The sequence below is a fragment of the Hyperolius riggenbachi genome, chromosome 3 (genome assembly GCF_040937935.1).
Source record: "Hyperolius riggenbachi isolate aHypRig1 chromosome 3, aHypRig1.pri, whole genome shotgun sequence".
Lineage (NCBI taxonomy): Eukaryota > Metazoa > Chordata > Amphibia > Anura > Hyperoliidae > Hyperolius > Hyperolius riggenbachi.
This window is the reverse complement of record NC_090648.1, coordinates 66,307,878-66,335,365: the sequence shown is the minus strand read 5'-3', so window position 1 is coordinate 66,335,365 and position 27,488 is coordinate 66,307,878. Positions and strand designations below refer to the sequence as shown.

At 44.6% G+C, this 27,488-nt stretch overlaps 1 protein-coding gene across 6 annotated transcripts in view; it reads left to right on the top strand.

Moving 5' to 3' along the window:
* NFIX (nuclear factor I X) overlaps positions 1-27,488 on the top strand; it is a 291,898-nt gene that overhangs the window by 113,966 nt on the left and 150,444 nt on the right. For 5 of the 6 annotated variants that reach the window (XM_068274284.1, XM_068274289.1, XM_068274290.1 and 2 more), the window contains exon 3: positions 21,832-22,363. In XM_068274284.1, coding sequence (XP_068130385.1) covers positions 21,832-22,363 — 532 coding nt within the window. Of the gene's footprint in view, positions 1-20,913; positions 21,596-21,831; positions 22,364-27,488 lie in introns of those variants that run through there. The other variant, XM_068274288.1, reaches the window with a different exon arrangement.

The window sequence follows — 27,488 nt, the reverse complement described above, 5'->3', positions numbered from 1 at the left end:
TTAGATCCTGCGAACCAGTAGGGAGTAGATGCTATGGGAGGAGGCGCAGCACATACCCGGCATCCTGGGGATCAGATGCTGCGGGCTAGCAGGGAGGAGATGCTATGGGAGGAGGCGCAGCACATACCCGGCATCCTGGGGATTAGATCCTGCGAACCAGTAGGGAGGAGATGCTATGGGAGGAGGCGCAGCACATACCCGGCATCCTGGGGATTAGATCCTGCGGACCAGTAGGGAGTAGATGCTATGGGAGTAGGTGCAGCACATACCCGGCATCCTGGGGATTAGATCCTGCGAACCAGTAGGGAGGAGATGCTATGGGAGGAGGCGCAGCACATACCCGGCATCCTGGGGATTAAATCCTGCGAACCAGTAGGGAGGAGATGCTATGGGAGTAGGTGCAGCACATACCCGGCATCCTGGGAATTAGATCCTGCGAACCAGTAGGGAGTAGATGCTATGGGAGGAGGCGCAGCACATACCTGGCATCCTGGGGATCAGATGCTGCGGGCTAGCAGGGAGGAGATGCTATGGGAGGAGGCGCAGCACATACCCGGCATCCTGGGGATCAGATGCTGCGGGCTAGCAGGGAGGAGATGCTATGGGAGGAGGTGCAGCACATACCCGGCATCCTGGGGATCAGATGCTGCGGGCTAGCAGGGAGGAGATGCTATAGGAGGAGGCGCAGCACATACCCGGCATCCTGGGGATTAGATCTTGCGAACCAGTAGGGAGTAGATGCTATGGGAGGAGGCGCAGCACATACCCGGCATCCTGGGGATCAGATGCTGCGGGCTAGCAGGGAGGAGATGCTATGGGAGGAGGTGCAGCACATACCTGGCATGCTGGGGATTAGATCCTGCGAACCAGTAGGGAGGAGATGCTATGGGAGGAGGCGCAGCACATACCCGGCATGCTGGGGATTAGATCCTGCGAACCAGCAGGGAGGAGATGCTATGGGAGGAGGCGCAGCACATACCGGGCATCCTGGGGATTAGATCCTGCGGACCAGTAGGGAGGAGATGCTATGGGAGGAGGTGCAGCACATACCCGGCATCCTGGGGATCAGATCCTGCGAACCAGTAGGGAGTAGATGCTATGGGAGTAGGTGCAGCACATATCCGGCATCCTAGGGATTAGATCCTACGAACCAGTAGGGAGTAGATGCTATGGGAGGAGGCGCAGCACATACCCGGCATCCTGGGGATTAGATCCTGCGAACCAGTAGGGAGGAGATGCTATGGGAGTAGGTGCAGCACATACCCGGCATCCTGGGGATTAGATCCTGCGAACCAGTAGGGAGTAGATGCTATGGGAGGAGGTGCAGCACATACCCGGCATCCTGAGGATTAGATCCTGCGAACCAGTAGGGAGGAGATGCTATGGGAGGAGGTGCAGCACATACCCGGCATCCTGAGGATTAGATCCTGCGAACCAGTAGGGAGGAGATGCTATGGGAGGAGGCGCAGCACATACCCGGCATCCTGGGGATCAGATGCTGCGGGCTAGCAGGGAGGAGATGCTATGGGAGGAGGCGCAGCACATACCCGGCATCCTGGGGATTAGATCCTGCGAACCAGTAGGGAGGAGATGCTATGGGAGTAGGTGCAGCACATACCCGGCATCCTGGGGATTAGATCCTGCGAACCAGTAGGGAGTAGATGCTATGGGAGGAGGTGCAGCACATACCCGGCATCCTGAGGATTAGATCCTGCGAACCAGTAGGGAGGAGATGCTATGGGAGGAGGCGCAGCACATACCCGGCATCCTGGGGATCAGATGCTGCGGGCTAGCAGGGAGGAGATGCTATGGGAGGAGGCGCAGCACATACCCGGCATCCTGGGGATTAGATCCTGCGAACCAGTAGGGAGTAGATGCTATGGGAGGAGGTGCAGCACATACCCGGCATCCTGGGGATCAGATGCTGTGGGGCAGCAGGGAGGAGATGCTATGGGAGGAGGTGCAGCACATACCCGGCATCCTGGGGATTAGATCCTGCGAACCAGTAGGGAGTAGATGCTATGGAAGGAGGCGCAGCACATACCCGACATGCTGGGGATTAGATCCTGCAAACCAGTAGGGAGTGGATGCTATGGGAGGAGGTGCAGCACATACCCGGCATCCTGGGGATTTGATCCTGCGGACCAGCAGGGAGGAGATGCTGTCTCGAAGGAAGCAGAGGGAGTTGAGCGCAGTGCCAGTGCCTGCAATGCACCGCCTGATGTGTCTCTCCTCTCCGGTCTAGCTTTGCACACACACATTGGGGGGGGGGGAGGGGGTTGTGGGCATCCTCACAAAGTATTGCTTCAGTGGCAAAATTCTAGGAGTAGCCATGGATGGTGGGGTCATCACAGGGGCGGCTGGGATATGGGAGACCCTCCTCCCACGGTTGGTAGGTACACCACTGCTTTGATGCAAAGAATGTGAGTGGTAAGAAGCAGATATACTGTCACACATTCTGAATTGCAACAGTGAAAGTCCCCAGGTGCTTAAGGGAGGGAAGTAGAGGGAACTACAGGCATATTGTGGCCCACTCGGCCACTTTGTCAGGAAATCGATGACGTATCTCTACACAGTGGTGAGCCCCATTCAAAAAATATTTGACCTAAGCAGTAGGGTGGAGGAATACAGAAAAATGAAAAGAGTTGTAAACACATTGAAGACCACTTGACTCCTGCGGTGGGGAGGCAAGCAGAGGTAAAATAATCTGGGAAGCTGGCCATACACTTGCAGACTGTGCCTTGTCAATTACATCAGCCCTTTCTCTTTCCTTGTCAGAACAGGAAACCACTGTTCTTGTTCAGAATCGATAGGCTGTGATTGGACTTGGGCGTTTTCTTTTTTACTTGTTGACGCGAATACCGGGTTTCAAAATAAAAATGAGCACATGCCTGTTTTTTGTTTCGGCCCTTGTTTACTAATTTATCTAAATGCATTAGATTTATTTATTTAAGTAATTTATATAGCGCTGACATCTTCCGCAGCGCTGTACAGAGTATATTGTCTTGTCACTAACTGTCCCTCAGATGGGCTCACAATCTAGTCCCTACCATAGTCATATGTCTATGTACGTACCCTCCCTGGAGGAATGGGCAGAGAACATCACCGCCTACATCAGCTTTTGCGAGGAGATGTGTGTCCCTTCAAAGACCTACAAGATCTTCCCGAATAACAAGCCATGGTTCAACAGCAAGCTGCGCCACCTCCGGAAAGCCAAGGAGGTGGCGCACAAGCACGGCACCCCAGTCGAGTTCAGGGATGCAAAGAACGCCCTGAATCGTGAACTGCGCGTTGCAAAGAGGGCCTACTCCGACAAGCTGGGACACTTCCTCCAGTCAAACAACCCACGCGAGGTGTGGAAAGGCCTCAGAGCAGTTACGAACTTCAAACCACCCCCCCAGCATGCAACCCCCAGCACCTCACTGGCTGAGGATCTAAATAAGTTCTACTGTCGTTTCGAACACCATCCCAAGCAGCTTGCTAACCCTACACCCTCGGAAAAGCTCCCACTGAGGGCCCAAGTTGACCTAGGGCCGGTAGCGGTCCGGGAAGCAGACGTCCTACAGCACCTCCACAGACTCAACGCCAGGAAAGCAGCTGGCCCGGATGGCATGTCACCAACTTGCCTGAGAACCTGCGCAGACCAGCTGGCCCCCACGCTCACCTCCCTTTTTAATAGGTCCTTGGCGGAAGGCAGTGTCCCCTCCTGTCTCAAAAGGTCTACAATCATACCGGTCCCAAAAAAGCCAGGTAATACAGAACACAACAACTTCAGGCCTGTGGCCCTCACCCCCATAGTCATGAAGATCCTTGAACGTCTGGTCCTTGCCCACCTGAAGTGCCTTGCCAGCCCCCTCCTCGATCCACATCAGTTTGCGTACAGGGCAAACAGGTCCGTGGATGACGCCATCAACATCAGTCTGGCGTTCATCACGGAACACCTGGAAAGACCAAACTCCTACGTTAGGATTCTGTTTTTGGACTTTAGCTCTGCATTTAATACAATCTGTCCAAATATATTGATCGACAACCTGGCACATCTCGGAGCCGACCCCACACTCTGCGCGTGGGTAAAGGACTTCCTCTCGAACAGGACGCAACAGGTGAAGCTTGGCAACTGCTTCTCCAGTGTGAGCACTACCAACACAGGTGCTCCACAGGGGTGTGTTCTGTCCCCTCTCCTGTTCTCATTGTACACCAACAACTGCACCTCCTCCGCCGACTCCGTAAAGGTCATTAAATTTGCGGACGATACCACTATCATTGGGCTCATCGGTGAGGCGGGTGAACATGATTATCGCAGCGAGATAGAGAGAATCCGCAGATGGTGCGAGGTCAACAAACTTGTCCTTAATGCAGCCAAAACAGTGGAACTGATCTTGGACTTCAGGAGACACCCCCCCACACAACAACCAATCTTCATCAATGAGATTGAAGTGACCAGGGTCTCTAGTGTTAGGTTCCTGGGAACAACCCTAACGAGCGACCTAAGGTGGGCGGAGAATACCACCAAAATCCAGAAGAAGGCTCAGCAGAGGCTATTCTTCCTGCGCCAATTGAAAAAATTTGGTATGCCTCAGGAGCTGCTGTCCAGCTTCTACGCTGCCACTATTGAAGCTACCCTCTGCTCCGCCATCATTGTGTGGTACGCAAGAGCATCCGCCAGTGATAAGTATAAGCTTCAAAGAGTTATCAGCTCAGCAGAAAGAACCATTGGCTCTCCTCTGCCACCTCTAGACCTCCTCTACACCACCAGAATGAAAACAAGGGCTAACAGGATCTCCCGGGACCCTTCCCACCCAGGCTGCCGCTTCTTTGAGCTCCTCCCATCGGGCCGACGCTACAGGACCATCCGCCCAAAGACTAACAGGCGTAGAGACACCTTTTTTCCCCAAGCAGCCCTCCTGTTGAACTCCTGCCTCTCGTCGGTACGCTAGCCGCACTCAGGTCAAATTAGCCTGTCTAGTCACTCCCGGGCCAGTAAATAACCCAGCTGTCACTTCTGGTAGAATCTACTCAAAGGGTTGAAGGAGGTGACTTTATCCCTTGAGCAGCACAATATCCAACCCGGAGGACTCTTGCAAGAGCCAACCGCACTTTGTACTGCACCGACCCTAAAACTGACGTTACCTGCCTGACCTTGCTTGTATTATTGCTTGTATTATTGTTATTGTCTTATGCCTGTCTTGCTTGTATTATGTTACTGTCTATGCCAATCTCTGTCTTTGCTCTATTGCTGCTGCCATGTGAACCACAACCAATTCCGGGTACGACCTCGGTCGCACTTGGCGAAATAAAGATTCTGATTCTGATTCTGATGTATTGTGTAGTGCATGAGTCTAGGGCCAATTTTAGGGGAAGTCAATTAACTTATCTGAATGTTTTTGAAATAAGGGAGTCAACCAGAGTGCCCAGAGGAAACCCACGCAGAGACGGGGAGAACATCTAAAAATTTGAACAAACTCCTTGCAGATGTTGACCTGGCTGGGATTTGAATCAGGGACCCAGCACTGCAAGGCAAGAGCGCTGACCACTACGCCACAGTGCTGCCCTGCCTGAAGCACTGCGCATGCAGGAAGTCTCCCTCCTACGCGCTGCACTAAGTACATTCAGAGTTAAAGTTGCCATAAGGGGATGGTCGCAAATGCCGATTTACGATCCTGATAGAATTCGGCATCCCGACAAGTGAATTTCCAACTTTCCAGGTCCCGCGTTTTGTTTTTTTCCTGTTATACAGCAAAGTCCCCTTATCTGGAACTCAGGCAACCGGAAGCCTCAAACAACTGGTATGCCTGAGGGATAACGGGGGACTGTTTTTTTTTTTTTTTTTTTGAATCGGGGGGGGGGGGCTTGCCGGCCACAAAATTCTCACCGACCCTCCAACGATTTCCTGTAGCTGTTAGCGACTTTACGGCATCCATGCACGACTCTGCATGTCATGTGACTCGACACGGGTCAGGTGACACGCCAGGAGCCACCATCAGCCCACTGGGAGGAAGTCGCTGGAGGCTCGGTCAGTATTTTGTCCTGCACCGGGGCGGGGATTTTGACTGCAGGCAGGGGGTGGCAGGATTTTCGTCAGGTTGCTCAAGCACTTGGCAAGCACATGTTATGGGTGAATCATAATTCCGCGTAAATACCGCATTATCTAAACTCGTACATTTTAGGCCAGTCACAAGACTTGGAAGTATTCGGGCAATCAGAGAATGTGGAAAGGTACCGCGTGGTTTCCAATTGTAAATTAGGATTATGTAAAATAGCGTACATCCGTAATACATCCTGTATTCTGCAAAATCAACTTTTTTTTTTGCAAGTTACAAACTTTATTGACGGGGGCGGGGATTTTGACTGGAGGCAGGGGGTGGCGGGATTTTCGTCAGGTTGCTCAAGCACCTGGCAAGCACATGTATACTGGCGACTCTGCTGTGTTTGTCAATAAAGTTTGTAACTTGTAAAAAAAAAAAAAGTTGATTTTGCAGAATACAGGATGTATTGCGGATGTACGCTATTTTACAGAATCCTAATTTACAATTGGAAACCACGCGGTACCTTTCCACATTCTCATATTGCCCGACTACTTCCAAGTCTTGCGACTGGCCTAACATATACGAGTTTAGATAATGCGGTATTTACGCGGAATTCTGATTCACGCATAACATTTTAGAATTCAGCTAAAATTTCTGCAGTAATCCGATTTCCGTGGTATAATATTGATACTCTGATTGGCCCAACACTTCCGAGTCCGAAAATTGCTGAGTCTCAGTAATGCGTTTTTTTCGCAGAATTCCTTAGTTGCCATATTGGCTCTTTGCTGAACTGCGTCGTACATTTCTAGGGGGTATAAAGCTGGTAAGCACTAAGGGCTTGTTTACACTACGAGCGTTTGCAGGTTTTTTTAAGCCCGGGCGATTTTAGAATTCGCGCAAAAGCGCTTGTGCAATCATTCCCTATGAGAGTGTTCACATGTAAGAGTTTCAATTTCATTGAGATTGCAAACGTGCTACATGTACCATTTTCTGAGCGCTTTGCTCATTGGAAGGTACAGGGAAATCGCAAAGTGCTTGAAAAAGCGTTTTGTGTAGCGATTTCCCGAGCGCTTTTATGAATTAATACATTGTATTTATTCATTTCCGGGTGAAAGAGTCCACTTCCTGACTTAGGTCAGGAAGTGAAAATCTAAATCGCTGCGCAATAGAGCTTAGAAAAGCGCTTTTCTAAGTACAAAGCACAGGGAAAAGCGCTTAGAAAAAAGCTCAAAAAATCTATCAGCGCTTGCGATGGCCCTGGCCATTTATAATGTGAACAAGGCCTAAGGAAGAAAGGCCAGGAAGTTAATAATGGTACAAAAGGTCCGCTCCATAGAAAGGACAGGTAACTATGAATCGCAGTCTTGCCTTTGCTGCTGAGCTTGCACTCGATAAAGGATGCACAGAACCTGGACATAGAATGAAAGTTAAGCAAGGCTGAAAGGGAAGCTGTCTGCCTCTTTTGTCTGTATCCTCTCTTTTGCATTTTTACCTTTTTTTTCCCTTTCTTTCTCTGCCCTCTGGAGGGGATTCTGCTCACGTCAGCAGCCGGCTCACACCATTTGCCATGTGTGCCAGGGTGACACCATGCCAGGGTAACACCGTCTGTTACCGTGGCAACTCTCCCCCTTCCCCAAACCTTTCCAACCCTGCCAGAGAGATCCAAACACAGTGAAAAAGGGAAACAGGAGAGGGGGATAGGGGGAGATATGGGAAGGCTGGAAGAAAAAAAACAGATATACATCAATGGCATTTAGAATGTTTGAGATTAACAAAATAAAATAAAAACATAGTTTAACGTTTAATATTTAATGTTACTTTATATTAAATGAAGGCGCTCTATGGTTCTCATCAGAAGGTATTTATATGCCTAAGTGGCAAAACTGGGTTTATGAATGCCTGAAACTGAAAAGGATCATGGGTACAACACGGGCAGGTAGCGCCAGTCTGCGGCCTCTAAAGCGGAGAAGCTTATTCGCACTAAGAGGAAGAGATGTGGGCCGTAGCCCTATCAAAAACACACTCCTGGATTTCCAGTTTTTTTGATTTTGCCTTGGCAGTAAAGGTGTTGCAATAGCCATAGAAGCCATATGGGTTCCGGAGGGTGGCGGGGGTGCATATATAGGCGCTACAAGAGTAGGGTGCACAGGATTTGCCCATAGTAAAAATATTAGTCATTTAAATAAAAAAAAGAAATACCATCCTAACCTGAACCCTTCCCCTAGTCCATAAACCAAACCAACCAGTTACAGTCTAAACCTAATCCCCAACCACCCAAGTGCCTAAAATGAACCCACAACCCGCCTAACCCTCCATCTAAATGCCTAATCTGAAACTCCTTCCCACCCACCATAACCTTGTACCTAATGCTAAACAAACCTTCAAAACCCGGTGCCCAAACTACCGCTAAATGATTGGCTACTACCATCAATTCATATGTAGTAGCCAATTGGCTACTAGCCACATCAGGCACCCAACTCACCACTTGAGTGCCCAATTACAAATAAGTAACACAGGCGTCTATTAGACCCCTATGCAGGGGCATTACTTTTAATCATGGGGTCCTCAGATCTCACAATCATTGAATCATTGGTCGCTTGACCTTACAAGAAAAGTCTTTGCAACACAGGTTCCCTGTGTCCTATCACTCCCCTGACACTCCAAATCCATTGATTTGTTTCAGGCGAATATTTCGGTCAGAAGGTCAGTCAATCTTTGTGTTTTCTGGCAGTAGCAGTACCATGTTTCTCCCATTACAGCCGCAATTTAATGTGGATCTCTAAGGGCATTTTCTGTGGGAGGAACCTGAGGATAAAAACCGCCACTTACCTGGGGCTTCTATCAGCCCCCTGTAGCAGTAATGTCCCATGCCATGCTCCTCTGATCCACCGTTACCTGCCACTGGCACCGGGCATTATTCGTCTGTCATAGCCGAATAACGCGTGCTGCCGTTAGTGTCCTCGGAAGCTTACTGCGCAGGCGCAGTACAACGTTTTCTTGTACTGCGCCTGCGCAGTAAGCTTCCGATGACGTGGGCGGGAGCGAGCAGGCCACAGCCGTGCAGCCGCAGTTAGACGGCGTGCCGCGCTAGACCGGAGCTGGGGAACGGCGGATCGGAGGAGGACGGCATGGGATATTACTGCTACAGGGGGCTGATAGAAGCCCCAGGTAAGTGGCGGTTTTTATCCTCAGCCCCCCCCCCCCCTACAGAACCCCTTTAACAATGTGAGGTCCACTATAATAAGTGAGAAGGTGGGGGTACTGTTTATACTAAGACTTGCATACCGTGTATGCTTGTGTGTGAGCCGTCCCGTGTAAAGGATGACCCCCAACTTTTGCTCATGAAAAAACCTAATAATGTGTGACCCGCAGATAAGCCATTCCCCCAATGTCTCCCCCTTCCTCCCTGTATGTGGGGCAGAGTTTGGTGCATGGGGTGCAGAGTGAAGCATTCTTGCAGAGTGTACAGTATGGCTGTCATGATGCAGTATATGTATGTTCAGCAGAGTGTATAATGCAGAGTGCTGTGAAGAGAACATATAGCTACCTATCCTTGCCAACCATCTTACCATCTCTCCTTGCAGCTCTGTACTTGCTACAGATACAGGCTTCAGTGTTTTCTGTGCAGCCATCTTCTCATCTCCCTTGCAGCTTTGTACTCACCGCTGACATCTAGTGGCCGAGTAGGGAACTGCAAGGGAAACAGGAAGTGGCTCTGGGAGAGAAGAAAGTGAAACCAGGCCATCTGGCAAGGAGAGCTGCCAGGAACGAGGAGAGGTTACTATCGCCACACACCCCCACACATGACTCGCATATAAGCCGACCCCCCACTTTTGGGATACTTTTTTTGTCCCGAAAATGTGGCTTATATGTAAGTATATACGGTACTTACCTCAACAAATCAATTTGTAATCTTGGTGCTACTCTGGTTATTTTGGCCACTGGACGTAGATGTCCGTGTAGCAATTCTGTCCCCCATCCTTCTCTTGACTGATTGCATCTGGCCCGTACCCCTTGCAGATGCTTCCCTGCCTACACATTGGTGCAGAGTGTTGGTGCAGAATAGTCTTGCCCTCCTGTTCCTCCATGATGCTATGGATCAGGGTGGATGCGTTGGCAATGGAAGGGGCACAGTGGTAAGAGGGGTGGTGGGGTGGCAATGTGGGGACAGTGAGATTGATCAGATGAAACCTTCCTGTACTCTCATTTTCCTTGGGGGCGGCAGCGGAAGCCACTTTAAGGCCTACTTCACTGTAATCAGCATGGATATACAGAATGAAAGGGGAACAGCATGGGAAGAAAACCAACAGATGGTGCCAACAAACCAGCTGGATGAGAACTGTCAGTACACTCAATAGATTTAAATTACAGAAAACCTATATGAAAATATAATAATGCCATCCCTGTTTACATGGAGTCCCACCACGTTGTTTCATCATGGAGAAATCCCAGCTCCCCCTGCATCCTTGTACACAAAGGAAGTTGGTCTCAGCATATAATTGGCTCTGCCTCTGACGTAGGAGACCTGGGTCCAAACCTTGGCTCTTCCTATTCAGTAAGCCAGCTCCTATTCAGTAAGGAGGTCTTTGGGCAAGACTCCCTAACACTGCTACTGCCTTTTAAGCGTGCCCTAGTGGCTGCCTTGCAAGCGCTTTGAGTCCAACAGGAGAAAAGCGCTATACAAAGAAAGGAATTATTATTAATTCAGAGGATGTGGGGAAACAGAAAGGCCCCCTGTTAGAAGACATGATAATTGTCCTGTTTAGTATTACCCTCCGCAGGGCTGGATTTTTGGGAAGGCGACAAAGAACTTGAGCAGCTGCATATTGAAGAGGGGTGGCTGGATATGGAAGAGAGGTTGCTGCATACAGAGGAAGAGGATGCAAATTAAAAAGAGAGGGTGAAAACGGGGAGTAAAATATAGAAGAGGGGAGCTGCCCAAAGGAGCTGTGCATGAAATGGAGGGGCTGCTATGCCTGGATATTTCATATGGAAGAGGGGCTAGAAGAAAGTTGGCCTAAGGGCAATTAAAGTATAAATCCGACCTTGACCCTCTGTATGAAAGGCCTCTGACACAGGAGACCAGGGTTCGCATCTCGTCTCTTTCTGTTTCTGCTCAGTAAGCCAGCACCTATTCAGTAAAGACACCTTGGGCAAGACTCCATAAAACCGCCAGGAGAAAAGCGCAATATAAATGTTCTGTGTCTTGTCTTGGTCAGGGCCAGCTCTAGTAACAGTGGGGCCCCAGGGCAAAATTAGCGCAGGCCCCTCCCCCCGACAACCCTCAACCAAAAAGCGGCATTAGGGGTTGTTTGTTGCAGCCAAATTTCCCTCCTGGGCCTATGAGCCAGCTGCTGACCCTCCCTCCCAATCACCTCCCAACTTACCTGTGCTCCCCGGGGGCCCCGGCAGAGTCTTTGGCTGTGTAGTGTCTCACCTGCCCGCCAGCACAGGTGAGACGCTGCTCTGCCAAAGACTCTGCAGAGGCCCCGGGGAGCAACAGTTAAGATGGGGGGAGTCACTTTGGAGGCCACTACATGCTCTGGGGCAATTGCCCCCTTTGCCTCTATGGTAGTGCTGACCCTGGTCTTGGTAGATTAGGCATGCTGTCATTGCTATCCTGGGTGCTTGATAGTGTGATATAAGCAGTATCACTAAGAACATGCAGGAACAGAGTCTATCACAGGCATGGGCAAACGTGGCCCTCCAGCTGTTGAGGAACTACAAGTCCCACAATGCATTGCAGGAGTCTGACAAGCCACAGTCATGACTCGTAAAGGCAAATGCATTGTGGGATTTGTAGTTCCTTAACAGCTGGAGGGCCAAGTTTGCCCATGCCAGGTCTATCAGCACACCACAAGTGATGTGACAATTGTTTCGGGATCCTTGCGGGGTCTCCCTACGCCTTGAGAAAGGGAGACCCTGCGAGGATCCTCAAACAATTGTCAGATCACTTGTAGTGTAGACTTTTCACACAATAAAGGGTGTGCTGTAATAGAAAAAGCTGGTGCACTGATACACTCTGTTCCTCTGTATGAAAGCGCGTGCCTACAGTCATCATTTCTTAGATGTTTCAGTATGATACTGAGCAGGATCACCCACAAGGCAACCTGGGCAGGTGCCTGGGTCCTAGTGGGTGTCAATGGTTCCAGCTGCCACCTTCTCTGATCCCTCTCCTGCCTCCGCTTACCAGGAAGACCATAAAGGCCATACTACTTTGCCTTGGCACCCCATTTCGCCTTAATCCTTCTTTGCCCTCAGTGATTACAGTACAGTGATTGGTGTAGTTCTCAAGACCACACCCATTCAGCTTTTTATTCTGGGACTCTGGTTGCCCTCCAAGCCACCATTCCATGACCTCTGTTTTGAGGCATACATGTAACTTGGGCACTGGCGAGTAACAATGGGGCCTCAGGGCAATATCTGTAATTTTACCAATATTTTACTATCGCCTAACCTAATCCTCTTCTCACACTAACCCTCCCTCTATTGATGCCTAACCCTAAGCGACCACCTGCCGCAATCTCCCCCGATATCAGCTCTGATTTGCTGTGATCACATCCTGCTTTAGCACATGATCATGACAAGCAAATCAGAGACTTGTATATCTATCACCTGACCAAACTGATCACATGCTTCTCCATGAGTTCTCCTAGACACGACCATCACTATTTTGGTGCTCCAAGAACGAGGCATTCCATCCCCAGTAATGCCCTGTTGCAGTCTTGCCCCTCTCCTCTGCCCACCCCATACCTTTGTCCCTGAAGAAATGTGCCTGGGGTAACCATGCCCTTATTCCTGGCAATGAGCATGTTTATGTGCAGCCATGACATGTCCATATACAACAAGTCTAGCAGATATTAATGAAGCATCAGCAGCACACAGTGGAGGGGGAGGGAATGTAACACCCCACCAACAATGTAAAACTCTCAATTCCAGAGGTGTTCTAGAACTCCTCTTAACCTGTTTATGCAGGTAACGTCCCTGGTCAGCCATCTTCCTCGGTTGCATTCTTCCTCCTGTGTGCCTGGCTGCACTCAATGTAGGGGTGTACCCCCGCCATCTAGAGGGGGAAAAAGTGTATTGGCATCAGTCACTTGTTCAACATCTTTTTAATGGTGCCTAGATGCAGGTCTAGGAACGCACTATGTTACACATTTTGAGCCATATTGCCTGCTGCCTCCTCCTAGGGTTTGACTGGGGTCAGGGCTGCAATGCACATGGCTTTTCACTAGGGGAATAGGTCCTATCAAGACACTGTGCCCACTTTCATAGCCAATTACTATTCATTCTTAATATACAAGGGTGAAGTCCCTCCACGAGTGAGTGTAACGATTTTCATTTTTAAATACAATCAAAAGAACCAATTGCTTAAAATACTAGATACTTAAGGGGTTAAGGGCTATAAAGGCTGTCAGCTATTCAACAGCAAGCCAGTCCTGAAAACGACCAATCTTTCCCCGACTGGAAATGAGTCAGGTGAGATCATTTTACCATTGCGTCATCTCCATCTACAGCAGATTGCAGATTAAAAAACCACTTCAGTGAAAAAAGAAAGCAGTTAAAAATCTGACAGAACTGACAAGTTTTGGACTAGTCCATCTCCTCATGGGGTATTCTCTAGGTTTTCTTTGCTTTCAAAAGCATTTTCGAAAGAATTTAACTGCCAAAATAGTAAGATACCAGCCAGCCTCCCTATTCACTTGCACACTAGTTTGTCAGCTAGACATAGCAACTGCCGTTTAGGAAATGCTTTTGAAAACCTTGAGAATCCCCCAAGAGGAGATGGACTCGTCCAGAACCTGTTGGTTCTGTCAGAATTTAACTGCTTACATTTTTCACTGGAGTGCTCCTTTAAACTGCCCCACCCTGCTTCAGTTTTATTTAGAACATACAAAACTATATAACGATTCATTGCAGAGACACAGCTTATTGAGCTCACACACATATCAGAAATTCAAAGCGTCAGACATAAGTTGTAAGTGTAGCATCTGATATGTGACGTAAGTTGGGCTTGAAGGTCATAGCAGACGCATGGGTAAACGGTGTGTATGTAATGAAGGCGCTTGGAGATTTGGGCGCAGGGTAAAGCCCAAAAAAGGCGCACCCTGCTCCCGCAAAAGTCCCTGCGACGGTAACTACTATTCTCCTTCCAGGCCGCCACTGACTCGGGGGGGAAGGTGACATTCGGCTGTCGGCTATTATGCTGTTTTTATCGTAATTTGGGCTCCGTCTTTTGATGGCCGCCAAATGACTGAGTGACGCTAAAGCCACAATTCACATTACGGCCTATGGGCGGCGTCTGGTGCGCACAAATTTACACCGCCGTTTTTGGCTGACTCAGGGTAATTGTCCCTCAAAGAATGTAACAAAGTTATAAGTCAGACCCACCCATAAAGGCTCTTGTCCTACATTTAGAGGATACTTCTGGGGAAGAATAAAACTTTCACTCACCTGGGGCTTCTTCTAGCCCCTGGAAATCTGTTAGGTCCCACGCTGTAGTCACATGCTGAGCCAGGCCAGTCAGGATCTTTTGCGTATGCGCGGACATGCCGTGTGCCTCTCGTGATCACGCTCCGTGCGCTTGCGCAGTTCACTGAGAAGTAGGAGGCCCACCCCCGCGCATATGCAGAAGATCCCAGCCACGGGTCGCGATCTTCCGGAGTGGAGAGCAGAAGCTCTGCCTTTGTAACATTAGTCAGCGTTGTACTGTCTCCACTGTCTATTGTACAGCACTGCATAATATGTTGGCGCTTTATAAATAAAGTTTTTAATAATCTCTATTGTTTGCACTGAAATGATCTGGTGAAGATGTGACTGTTGTGCCCTTTGCTTTCCATAGGCAACAACTTAAACACTGGCCTTGCTGAGCATACGCATTTATACATTATTATTATTGATTTAAAAAAGCACCAACCTATTCCGTGGCGCTGTACAAAGTAGGAAAACAACAAGGGTTACATAATGATACAGACAATGATATACATCAAGCAGGCCCAGATTTACGTCACAGGAGCCCATAGGCACAGATGTCCTGGCAGTCTAGACGTTGCCCTCCATGGACCTACAAACCCCTGCCGAACCACACCACAAGTGTGCTGGCTGGCCCAACTGTCACTTCTCCCTTACTTCTGTTGCCCATCATAGGTAGCTAAAGATGTCCAATAGCTTTAGGTAGCCATAAGTATCCTTAGTATTAAGTAGCTAGTTAGTGGTGCACCCAACTGTAGGGAGATCTCGTCAGTGGAATGCCGAGAACTGGGTGAGTAGCCTCTCATTTATGCTCTGCTCGGGACTCTGTATAGGGAAAGAGGAAGGAAGGTGCTTGGGGTGGGAAGTGAGCTGCCTTTCCCTCATTAGGCGCCTGTAGGCACATGCCTACAGTGCCTTATGGTAAATCCAACCCTGACACCAATATAGACACGGACACAGAACTGGTGATTACAATGACAGATGTAACATTGATGAATAAAATGAGTTCAGGCTATGAAATGAACCACAAAATCCAAGACAAAAACAGTCACAGAGCCCTGCCCTTGTGAGTTTACAATCTAAGGCTACATCAGCTGCCCAAGGCTCCGATATCAATCAGATCATGTCTATATTTCCTGCTTCCATTGCAGTCCATGACCATTTCTATACTGTCAGCTGCCCCCAACTCACTGTAGCAAAAATATCTTCACACACAATAAGAAATACACTCCTATTTACAACTTTCACATGCAAAAAGAAAAAAAAACCTCACAAATTAAACGATCAGTTAAGGCCTGTTAAATGAGGAACTAATTGGAGTTTGGGTTATATCTAATGTGTTTGTACTTGTTCCAGTTAAAGTAGGGCAGCATCAATCAGTGTCTGCAAATGACACTGCAGGGTAAGGAGCGTTTAGAAGTAGAATGTTTAAATATATTATTGTAATATTATGTATAGATCATCAAGCAGTGTGCTATAAAAGTGTATGGTGCCTGTTTGAGGTGTATCGCCCCCCCTGGCAACTCTGCTTATTGAACTTTTTTTTTTATTGTGTTTCTGATGTTGCCGATGTGGTATCGGTTGGTCCAACGGCCACTACTGCTCCTTAACGGTCTGTCCCATTATATATGGTGTTTAAGGCACTGGCATGTACACAATGAAACAAAACCTTTGGTAATTGTAGAGTTTGTTCTTTTTACCACATGTGGATTTGTAGTGCATGGAATTATGAAAAAAAAAAAGTTAAGCAAATTTGCAATTTTGTCTAGAATTCCAGCTACCAATACCTACTGATTGGGCAATGATAAGAATTTGTTTTAAGATTTTTAGTTGAGCAGGAACTAAAAAAAAAGATATACCGGTAAAACCAAAACCAAAACAAAAAACAAAAGAAATCCCCAGTGTATATGCAGAAAAAAGTCAAACCCAAATAACATTTTGGAAAATGCAGTCAAGTTACGTTGATGTTTCTACTCTCTCTTTCGTGCCTTCTTCTGAGTTGATTGATCCATCAGGATGTAATTCTGGCTGTGGAATGCGGCAGATTCATCTCTTACAGGTGCTGTCCCACCAGTATGCCTAGGTTAGCGCGTTTAATGCTCCACTCAAGACAAATTCATTACAGACACCTGCCCTATCATACCCCAGTGGAAGAGCCCTTAGCTTGCAACAAGACTGTGAAACGCTATTTCACCTTTAGAATATAGCCTAAGTAAAAACCCTTTGCTGAACAATGAGCCGAACACAGGATAATGGCTCGTCTGGAGCAGTCATTGCATTATTCATGGTAAAAAGGGAAAATGGGTACTGGTTTAAAAAACAAATCTCAGTTTTTCCATATAAACTTTTCCTAGCTTTAGTACTTGCGTTGCTTTAGGGCAATATTCATAAATTAGCATCACGCCGTCTTTCTTTTCAAATTTTTTTGCTATCTTTCTGATTTTTTTAAAAATACTAATTTCAATGAAAATCATAAAAATAAAACTTTTTGAATTTTTTTTATTTATTTATTTTTACACTTTGTATAATAAAATGTTCTAAAATTCGAGCTCAAAAGCTACAGTCTGATATTTTGAGATAGATGGATCGATAGATAGTATAGGTTGTGTATTTGATAGTCAGCAGCGTGAATTGGTCAATGTACTCTGTAAAGCGCTGCAGAAAATGTCAGCACTATATAAACTACATATAACTATAATAGTAGAATAACCATTTCTGTGATGCTGACCTCTTGACCACTGTTCATGTATTTCACCAATAAATTCCTGTGGCTCGCTTAGCTATGGATTGCGGTATCACAATGCCTCTTCATACAGTGATTGGACATTCCTAGTGTAATCTGGCTGCAAGCTCTATGCAAATTTGATTGCAAGCTCTAAGCTTCCTTTGTTGTCTGTCCATTTCATGGTAGAATAATTACGGTACTCGGTTTAGTACAAAATAGGTTGATTACCTATAAATGATTAATAATGATAGACTGAAGTTGAGTAAGTCCGGGGCTTGTTGCTGAATGTCTTTTATCTTGTTGAGTGTTTCAATCCTACTGGTTGACCAAGAAAGGTATATTAGCATGGTCCATTGTAGTGTCAGTACTGCATTGCAGAGGAAGCTGAGAATGACCCTTAAGAGTGCCAGATTTTATGTGTGTGCGCGCGTGTTTATATGTATATGTGTGTGTGTGCATATATATTATATATATATATATATATTATATATATATATATATATATATATATATTATTAAAATTATGTTTTTATTTTTATATCTGATTAAGATAATAAATGAAATACTGAAAATGTATTCTTTGGAGTGCCATGTGTAAAATTTAGGTATGAAATAGGAATAATTTTTAATAATATTTCTATATCTATGGTTGCTTAGTTGTGTATTTAATGTTATATTCTCCTATAGTTACTTGTTAAATATATATACATTTTAAATAGTGTTATACATCCATACACATATGTGAAATCAATGGTATTTTTTATGTATATGGCATAGATACACATACATTTTCATGTAAATATGTATTGCCCCTTATAAAAGCAATGTGTAAATCGTTGATGTTGTACATATTGCATAAACTATTATAATCACATTACATTAGGCATGTATATTTTATGGAACATATATTTATAAAGTTCCTGGGTAAACGTAATTACGCCTACACGTCAAATCGGTAGTATGTTTGGTACAGCAGATTTAAACAGGTAATTTGTCAATTTTTTGCCGATATCTAATTTAAAATAAAACCAAAATGCATGCTCCGTGCGTTGTGTAGATTTCTGTGCAAAGGTTAATTGAACTTAGGAAAAAGCAAGAGGAAGCATGTAAAATCATTTTACTATTGTGAGATATCGTATATGTAGATAGATAAAAAGATAGATACATGGATAGTGTGTACTAGTCATGCAATACCCCTTTTTGTCATAGCAGTGTTTAACGATCATTATCTACTGTAAAAAGTTCACATTTTGCTTTTAGCTTGAGAAAGCTCATTCTAACACAGGAATAAGTAGCTTAGCCGGAGATATGTTTTTGAACATACCAAAGATAGAATAGCTGACTGTATTTTTAATAAAAGCGTTGATTATAGGCTAAATTTAGCATCCTCGAATAGTTCATGGATGCATGAAACTAAAAGTGCAAGTGAGATCGCCCCCGGGGTTAGTGGATAACTTTATAACGCTGGATAAGGCAAAGAAGGAGGTAGAAAGTGCACATCGGTCATGTGTTTGTGCGAAAGCTTAAACAAGGTCTAGCGAGAGATGAAGAATGAAATAATTATCAGAGTTCATAATAACTGCCAAAGCAATAGAATGTCAAAATAAACAATCGCGGAAAAAGCAGGACCTAGAAAAAAAAGAGAGTGTAATTTTAGAAAAAGGGTGCGTTTTCAAAAAATATAAACCTGTAAAAATAAAACTTTTTAGCAAATATAAAAAGGAGAAAAAGGACTTGGAGCAATAATTGCACAAGGATAGTAAACGAAAGGAATCTTTCCATATTTCCGTGACATATAAAAGGGCATTTGAGGCTACACAGAAATATCCCAGAGTAAACAACGCGTAGGAACTCTTCCCCCTGGAAAATGTATATATTGTCAAAAATAAGATTAGAAAAAAAAGCATTTTCGAAAGGGAGCACTATGATGAAAGAGCAGGAGAGAGCAAGAGAGACGGAGACTTCTGTAGACCGTAAAAGGAGAAAGGTGGAAAGATCAAAAGAGAATTTGGCTCTGAGTGACCTATCAGACTGATTAAGTTGTAAACATAGATGTTTGTAAATTGTAAAAAAATAATCTTGCTAAAACCCTAAGAAAAAAAAAAAAGAATAAAGAAAAAAAAACATAAACTGGAAGCAGGAAAAAGTGAAAAGCAGCAAGAGGGAGAGAGGTTGTTTTTTTTATCAGCATACAAAAGAGCAAAGGTAAAATAGGCGCATAGACAGAAATACGTGAGACAATAAAATAAATTGTGAAAGGTAGATAACAAAGTTACTGCATTAAAGGAATAAGAGAAGGAATAAGAGAAAAAGGCAAAGCTTTGAGACCTAAATTAGAAAGGGGAAAAGCAGCAGGAAGAAATATAAATAAATGCATACCGATATATAGAATATGCACACACATATACTGGTGACTTTAATCACAGCCTAAACAAGCATCCACTTTAAAGTCGGTAGTTTCTGTCTTGTATTTAGCAATTTAGCAGAAAGTTCAGCAGAAATGGATAAGAGAGTCAATCCCGAAACTGCAATAATTACAGGACGAGACATCCTTATTAGACTAAAAAAAACCTAAAAAATGCAAATAGAAAAGGTTTAATGCTACCAAAAAATGTTTTAAAAAATATACAATAAAGGTCATTTTCAAAGAAGAAGTAAAAAACTGGTAACAGAAATAAAGAGGAAAAGCAAGTTAGATGTAGACGATCAAAAACACATTTCTGTGCGCAAAAATATATTTTAAAAAGGTTAAAGAGAAAATTACGAAGAATAATTGAAGGTCATAGCGGACAAATACATATGAGGTTTCCAGTGCCAGTAGGGTTAAAATCTTTAGTGTGGGATAGTAGGAAGAGAGAGTGTATGAGGGAAAATGAAAAAAAGCTGGGAAAACAGAAGAGAGAGAGAGAGAAATTTACTCTGAAAAGCAGCGTCTTTAAAATGTGTGACTTGGCTGGAATATATTGGGCAGTGCCAGCAAAACCGCAGAGAACGAGGGAGCGAGACAGGAGCGACAGAGAGAAGGAGTAGAGGGAGGAAGAAGGGAGAGAGAGATTTCATATTTCATTTTGCTATTAATAGAGAGCGGTTTTTCTGTTCAGTTTTGGAAGCGAAATAGCCAGGTATTTGGTGATTACCATGCTTGGATTTACCATGCAAAAAAATATGAAGAAAAATGACGAGGACAACAAACAGGCATCTGCTGATTCTCTGTTCTCCCCTCTTCATATACACACACACACACACACACACACACACCGTCCTCAGCCATGAGCGACTGTTTTTATGCATGTGCCAAAAATTGCGTGGCAGAATAAATCAAAATTAAAATGAAACCAAAATAAATAATAGTAGAGATAGCAGAGCAGAAGATAGCGTCAACCATTTCTCAGACTAATCAACTGAAGCAAAGTAGAGTGTCAAACTTTTTTGCATATGCATTATTTTTTTATTTTTTTTAAGTTGTCTGTTTTGGCAAAAACCTTTTTTCTGCCTTCAATATTTTTTTCACGCTCTCTCCCTCTCTAAAGCTCTACACCTCCCTCCTCCCTTCCCTCTCTTTCTCTCTCGCTCTCCCCTCCCTTTTTCTCTGCTATTGGCTAGCTTCTTCATTTCACTTTGCCAAAAAGGTGGGTCTGTTCGAATCAGTCTCTCTCTCTCTCTTTTTTTTCCTCTCTCTTTTCCCTGGCATCGATGCTGGCCACCAATTCAGCACGGAGAGTGAAAGCAAGAGAGAGGGGGAACGAGAGAGAGAAAGAGAGAGAGTTTAAACGGGCAGGGGGAAAAAAAACAGCCTTCCTTTTTCTGCTCCAAATCTCCTTCTGAAAAAAAACCATTTTTGTCTTTAACCTTCCATACTTCTTTCCTTTGCTTTTTTTTTTTTTTTGCCCATTGTTATTGCTTTAACGCGTATCAAGAAGTTTTTGTTTTTCATTTCTTTCTTTTTTTTTCTGCACATGCCATCCATCCTAACGGATAATTATTAATTTCCTTCCATTGCTCTCAGTGCAGTAGGAATTGTGTGTTCAGTTCTTTTTGGGCCTTTGTGCCGTAGTAACTTTTCTGAGATATCAATAGTTTCCTTAATTCTTGTCTCAATTTACAATTCATTTCATATAACAGTTGTGTCCCCTCCAAATCCATATATTACGGGGGGTTAGACTTTTGTTCTCCGCGCATGAAAACCACCAGCTCATCTTCCATCGTGTGCTTCATACCTCTCTTCATCTCTACCATACTTACATTTCTCAATTGATCGATCTGCTCTGTGTCCTTCCTTTCTCTCTCTCTCTCTGAACTCTGCGATTTGGATGAATTCTGAGTCTGGATGTTTTTAAATTTCTCTAGAATTTCGATATGACAACAAGAGATGGTAAACCCTTTACCACTTTCCATTTCTAATCTCCATATCATGTCATCATAACTACGATATGCTAATAGCATAAAACATAACAATTTGCATGAAAACTGAAAAGAAGTTACAGTTTAACGTTAGCTGAATAGGCTAAAATGACGTAATTGAATTGTTTGCACTAACTTTTTTATCCTCTTTTGGTTGTTGTTGTTTTTTTAATTGTATTTTAATTTTTTGAATTTTTTTTCCTTTAGGATGAGTTTCACCCCTTCATCGAAGCTCTTCTTCCTCATGTGCGCGCATTCTCATACACGTGGTTCAATCTCCAAGCAAGGAAGCGCAAGTACTTTAAGAAGCACGAGAAGCGGATGTCAAAGGATGAGGAGAGGGCGGTGAAGGACGAGTTATTAGGGGAGAAGCCTGAGATCAAGCAGAAGTGGGCGTCACGGCTCTTGGCCAAGCTGAGGAAAGACATCCGGCCAGAGTTCCGAGAGGACTTTGTCCTGACCATCACCGGGAAGAAACCTCCATGTTGTGTCCTCTCCAATCCAGATCAGAAGGGCAAAATTCGGAGGATTGACTGCCTCCGCCAGGCAGATAAGGTGTGGAGGTTGGACCTGGTGATGGTCATCCTGTTTAAGGGGATTCCGCTGGAGAGCACAGATGGGGAACGCCTCTACAAGTCGCCCCAATGCTCCAACCCAGGCCTGTGCGTACAGCCACACCATATTGGGGTGTCCATCAAAGAGCTGGATCTCTATCTGGCCTTTTTCGTCCACACGCCTGGTAAGTCTTGGTCTTGTTGCTTGACATCTGTGTGTACGCTCACTGTATCTTTGCAGTTTAAATTATGAATATACATGATATTGACTATTTCATCTTGTGAAGCCAAACTGGCAGCGCTCTGTATCTAAGACATCGACTTGGTAATTCTAATATGTTGGGGGGGGGGGGAGAAAAGGGAAAAGACAAATATAACATTCACGCTTTATTACATTTTTTTTTTGAAACAATTGTGGAAAATACAATCCACGTATTATAAATATGTATTGTTTCCCTAACTTACCCAGAGTTTACAGGCCTCAAAATTACTGTGGCCTACCCTTACATAGGCGCAAGGCTTTATAGACTGTCAAAGGCTTTACAGGCCTAACTTTATTGGGCATTGTCAAGTTTGCTTCGCACTTTTTCACACTGAGATAAAAAAAAAGCCTGTCTGTATACGTGATGTTGGCAACATAAATGTGTATTGATATCATTTCTTTTAAATATCTGTGTTGCTTTGAGTCGTGAATAGCAAGTTTTTAGCAGCAATATATATTTGTGTTCAATGAATTGTAAGCCAGCACTCCTTTCCTATTTTTTTTTTTTGTTAGCGGTAAAAATAGCCACTTGTTCACATCATTTTATGAATTTATAAGAATATAGGTAGCGTAAAAAAGGAAACATACTGGAATGAAAATATATTGTTTCTGTTAATTATCAATAACAAGGCTGCTTGCATTTTGACATTCGGATGTTATCTTTTGCAGTGACATAATTATAGAGCAATTTGCATTATTTAACCAAAGGATTTCTTTTCCTATATAAATGCACAAGTCACTGCAAAACACCAGGTATAACGAGGCATATGAAAGAAGGCTTAAACTGTAGAAATAATATGGCCAAAAACATACATATTTTCTTTATATGAACAACCACATTTTTTTTTACTTAATTTATTTAAAATTTCCATCACCCAGGATGATATATATATATATATATATATACATATATATATATATATATATATATATATATATATATATATATATATATATATATAATTTTGCAGAGGGGATTATAGCAACAGAATATCATGCAAAGATACAAACATATATCCAGAATGTTCACTATCCAAAAATAAAAATTAAGGAGCTTTAAAATGTACTTTTAATTTAAAAATGTACTTTTAAAATGATACAACATATCAAGAGGCATCAATATTTTAATATTTTAGCACTACCAAAAGTTTTCAACGTAATTGCTTTACACATGGCTGGGTAGCCGTGGCTTTTCTAAATTGAATGCTAGAATAGTACGCTTCTAATGCTTATACTAGTTTCCTTCTTACTCCCGAACAACTTTTTCCAGTCTTGCTGGAGCTGTGATGGAATTCAGTTATAAAAAATATGGATGACACTGTTTACTGACTAAACTAAAAATATTACAAGCGTATACGTGGGATATTGTGATATCTTTTTGTTCAGACCTCCGTCCTGTGAGCTGGGGCTGTCTCCAAAGTAATTTTGTAGTTATGAAATCAGAGAATTAGGATGTAAAATGACCACTCTCCTGCCTAACTATATATCAAATATACATGTATCTGATAATATTAAATAGCTATATACTACTGTCTCTATTGTGTATTAAAATGATATATATATATATATATGTAACTTAATATTATGTATATAAATAATATATATTACAGTGCATGGCCTGGGGGATATCCTCAAAGTTTTATATATATATATATATATATATACGCATTGAAAACTTTGAGGCTATCCTGTAGACACTGTAAGCCAGTAAGTACTTAGTTAATATAAAGACATTACGTGGCAATTACAGACGCTCCTACTTCAGTAAATAGAACTATAATACTGGACGGCTTAAATGCCGCGTGAATGAAACATTGACACATTCATTAATACATCATATTCTGTCCCACAGAGTTTACGCTTATGTTTTATCCTGCAGAGCTGACGCTCTAATTGCAGAAGGGAAGCCCGCCTTACTGAATCTACGGTAACGTCTCGTGTTGGTTGGGTGACGCTGGCCGTAGCGTGTTGAGAGACGGGTAGGCAGGAGATGATAAACAGGTAGAAACAGTTAACATCCTGGAAGTTTTGCGTTTGTACTAATCAGACAGAGGGGGGGAAAAAGGGAAGAGAGATGAGAGAATAAAGGCTTTATTCTGAGGGCCTGTGATAATAGATCACTGAACAACAAAGTGTGTGCTGGTTTTGGCCAGGGAATCGACGAATCCTGTGGTGAAAGCAAAAATGCGTTTTCTGGTTAGAGGAGTGAGGAGGGTCAGAGCCCATATGGAAGAGAAGCTAACCTGTGACCCGCCACATATGAGGTGCCGCTTACAATTATCTTCTCTGCTGGTGAAGCCTTCACTGGCTTCGTGGACAGAATGACGACTTTGTTGTTTTAAAAGCGACAGCAGACTTCAAATTAGCAAAACCGAACAGTGAATGTATGCCGATCTAAACGATATCAGAGAGATATAGGAGTACGGTGCGTATAAACTTCCACAAAACCCATGATGGATGGGGCAGTATTTCAGATGCCTTGACTGAATCAGAGGCAAGTAAAAAAAGAAAAAAAAAGTATATATTTCTGGGGACCTCCTTTACAACGAGAAACACTTCCTGTGACATCATCATGTCAGGCCTAAACACATCATGACTTGAGTCTGGGGTCAAAAAGGTATTTAAAGACATCATGACTTGACATGACTTGATTATGGGGTCATAAATGTATTTAAAGACATCATGACTTGATATGACTTGAGTCTCAGGTCAAAAAGGTATTTTTGTTGCCACCGTAGCAAGGTACAAGGCCTTAAAATATTGGAGAGTTTTCTGTAGCCGTCAGCCTAGGATAGTAATAATATGTAATGATAAAACCAAACGGGTATTTATTCCGTAGTCATTAACCATTTTTACAGCATAGCTTTCACTATGGAGGCAACCATGTTTTTATGTGACTTTCATGAAAGGGCAAACTGTTCATTTAATTGGAAAGTGTTGTTGAGAGAGTCACCTCCCAGTGCTTTGTCATGAACGCGCCATGCCAGTGAATGTTTGGAGGTTTAGCAGGTAAAATGTATCCAGTTCTGACAGTCTCTACTGCTCTGTATCGGTCAGTGGGTGACATACCAAGTACAATGCTAGAAACCCAGTCCTAAAATCTCAATACAGCCCTTTATTTCAATGCATTATATCGAGGGCTGCCCCTTTTGCACCCAAATAAGCGCTTTTCCTCTACGCTAGCCAAAATTGGCACATGGAAATTGTGAATTTTGCTGTGGTGGTCTCTTCGTATCGAGAGACAGACTCCATGTCTCCACAGCTCCTCATGGTGGGAGGGACAGACTCCATGTCACCTAGCTCCTCCTGTCTGTGTCACCCTGTGGTGGGAGGGACAGACTCCATGTCACTTAGCTCCTCTTGTCTGTGTCACCCTATAGTGGGAGGGACAGATTCTACATCATATAGTCCATTTTTGAATTTGTTACTCTCTGATTACAAAAACAGGTCACATCGCTCCTTTGGGAGGAACAGACTTCATGTTCGCACGCTCACGTAGCTTCCTCTTGTCTGCGTCACTCCCTTGTGAAAGGGGCAGACACCATGTCACAAAGCGCCTCCCTCCTTTCTGTACCAGCATGTGGTGGGAGGGGCAGACTCCATGTCACATAGCTCCTCTCATCTGTGTCACCCTGTGGTGGGAGGGACAGACTCCATGTCACATAGCTCCTCCCATCTGTGTCACCATGTGGTGGGAGGGGCAGAATCATGTCACGTTGCTCCACCTTTCTGTGTCACTCTGTGGTATAAGTGACAGACTCCATGTCACATAGCCCCTCCTTTCTGTCACCCTGTGGTGGGAGGGGCAGGTGCCATGTCACATAGCTCCTCTTGTCTATGTCACCCTGTGGTGGGAGGGACAGACTCCATGTCACATCGCTTCTCGTCTGTTGCACCCTGTGGTGGGTGGGACAGACTCCATGTCACATAGCTCCTGCTGTCTGTGTCACCCTGTGGTTGGAGGGACAGACCCCATGTCACATAGCTCCTCTTGTCTGTGTCACCCTGAGGTGGGAGGGACAGGCTCCATGTCACATAGCTCCTCCTATTGATGGCGTCAGCCTGTGGTGAGAGAGGTAGTCTCAATATCCTCCTGTCTATCACTATTTGGTAGAAGGGACAAAGTCCATGTTACCAAGCTCTCTCCTGTCTATATAAGCCTGTCCTGGGAGGGACACATTCCTTTTCTCCTCCTGTACTACCTATTGGTGGACAGGGCAGACTTCATGCCATACAACCTTCCCCTGTGTACAGAAAAGTAATAAGATGACATGGGCCCTCAGCAAGATAGCAGTTTTCGGTCACCTGGCTTTTTTTAGTAAGATTTGGTGGTGGCTACCATCTGCCGGGCCCCTAGACTCTCTCCAGGCCCTGGGCAGCTGCCTAGGTTTTCCTTGTGAATGATCCGGCTCTGCCTCTGTAGCACCCTTCAGTAGTAGGAACTTACTCTACAGTGTTCTCCCCAGGCTCTTTTAGCCGGGTGCTCCACCCGGCTATTTTTTGTGAGCACCCGTCTGTCATCAGTTTGCCTCCTCATCCTCTTCCTATGCTGTAAGCAGAGTTGTACAGAATAGCACCACCCCTGCAATTCTCCGGCATGTCCCACCCGGCTACTTTTTCATGCAACCCGGCTGGAAAAAATGTCTGGGGAAAACACTGCTCTATGCCACACTGCTCCATCACTCAGAGTCCCTGCTGTATGGGAAGATTTCCCATTAGAACCAGCTGCTATAAACTTTATCGCTAGGAAATTAATTTTTGTCCTGAACCTTTCCAGGTGAAACTGATGGGTCAGTTTATCTAGCATTCCGTCCTCTGAGTCCTGTGTACAGAATGCAACGATGGACCAGCTAAGAACAGAACATTATCGTAGGACCTCAATGTCAGATTTATCTACATATATACTGTATAATGTTATTCTTTTAGAGCATAGAGTGATTGCACATTAAATAGGAACTTTAACCAAAAAGTAGCTAACACCCCCATTCCCGCGCAAAATCTTTACCTTTTCTCGAATAGATCATCAAGGGGGGTTCTGTATGGCTGAT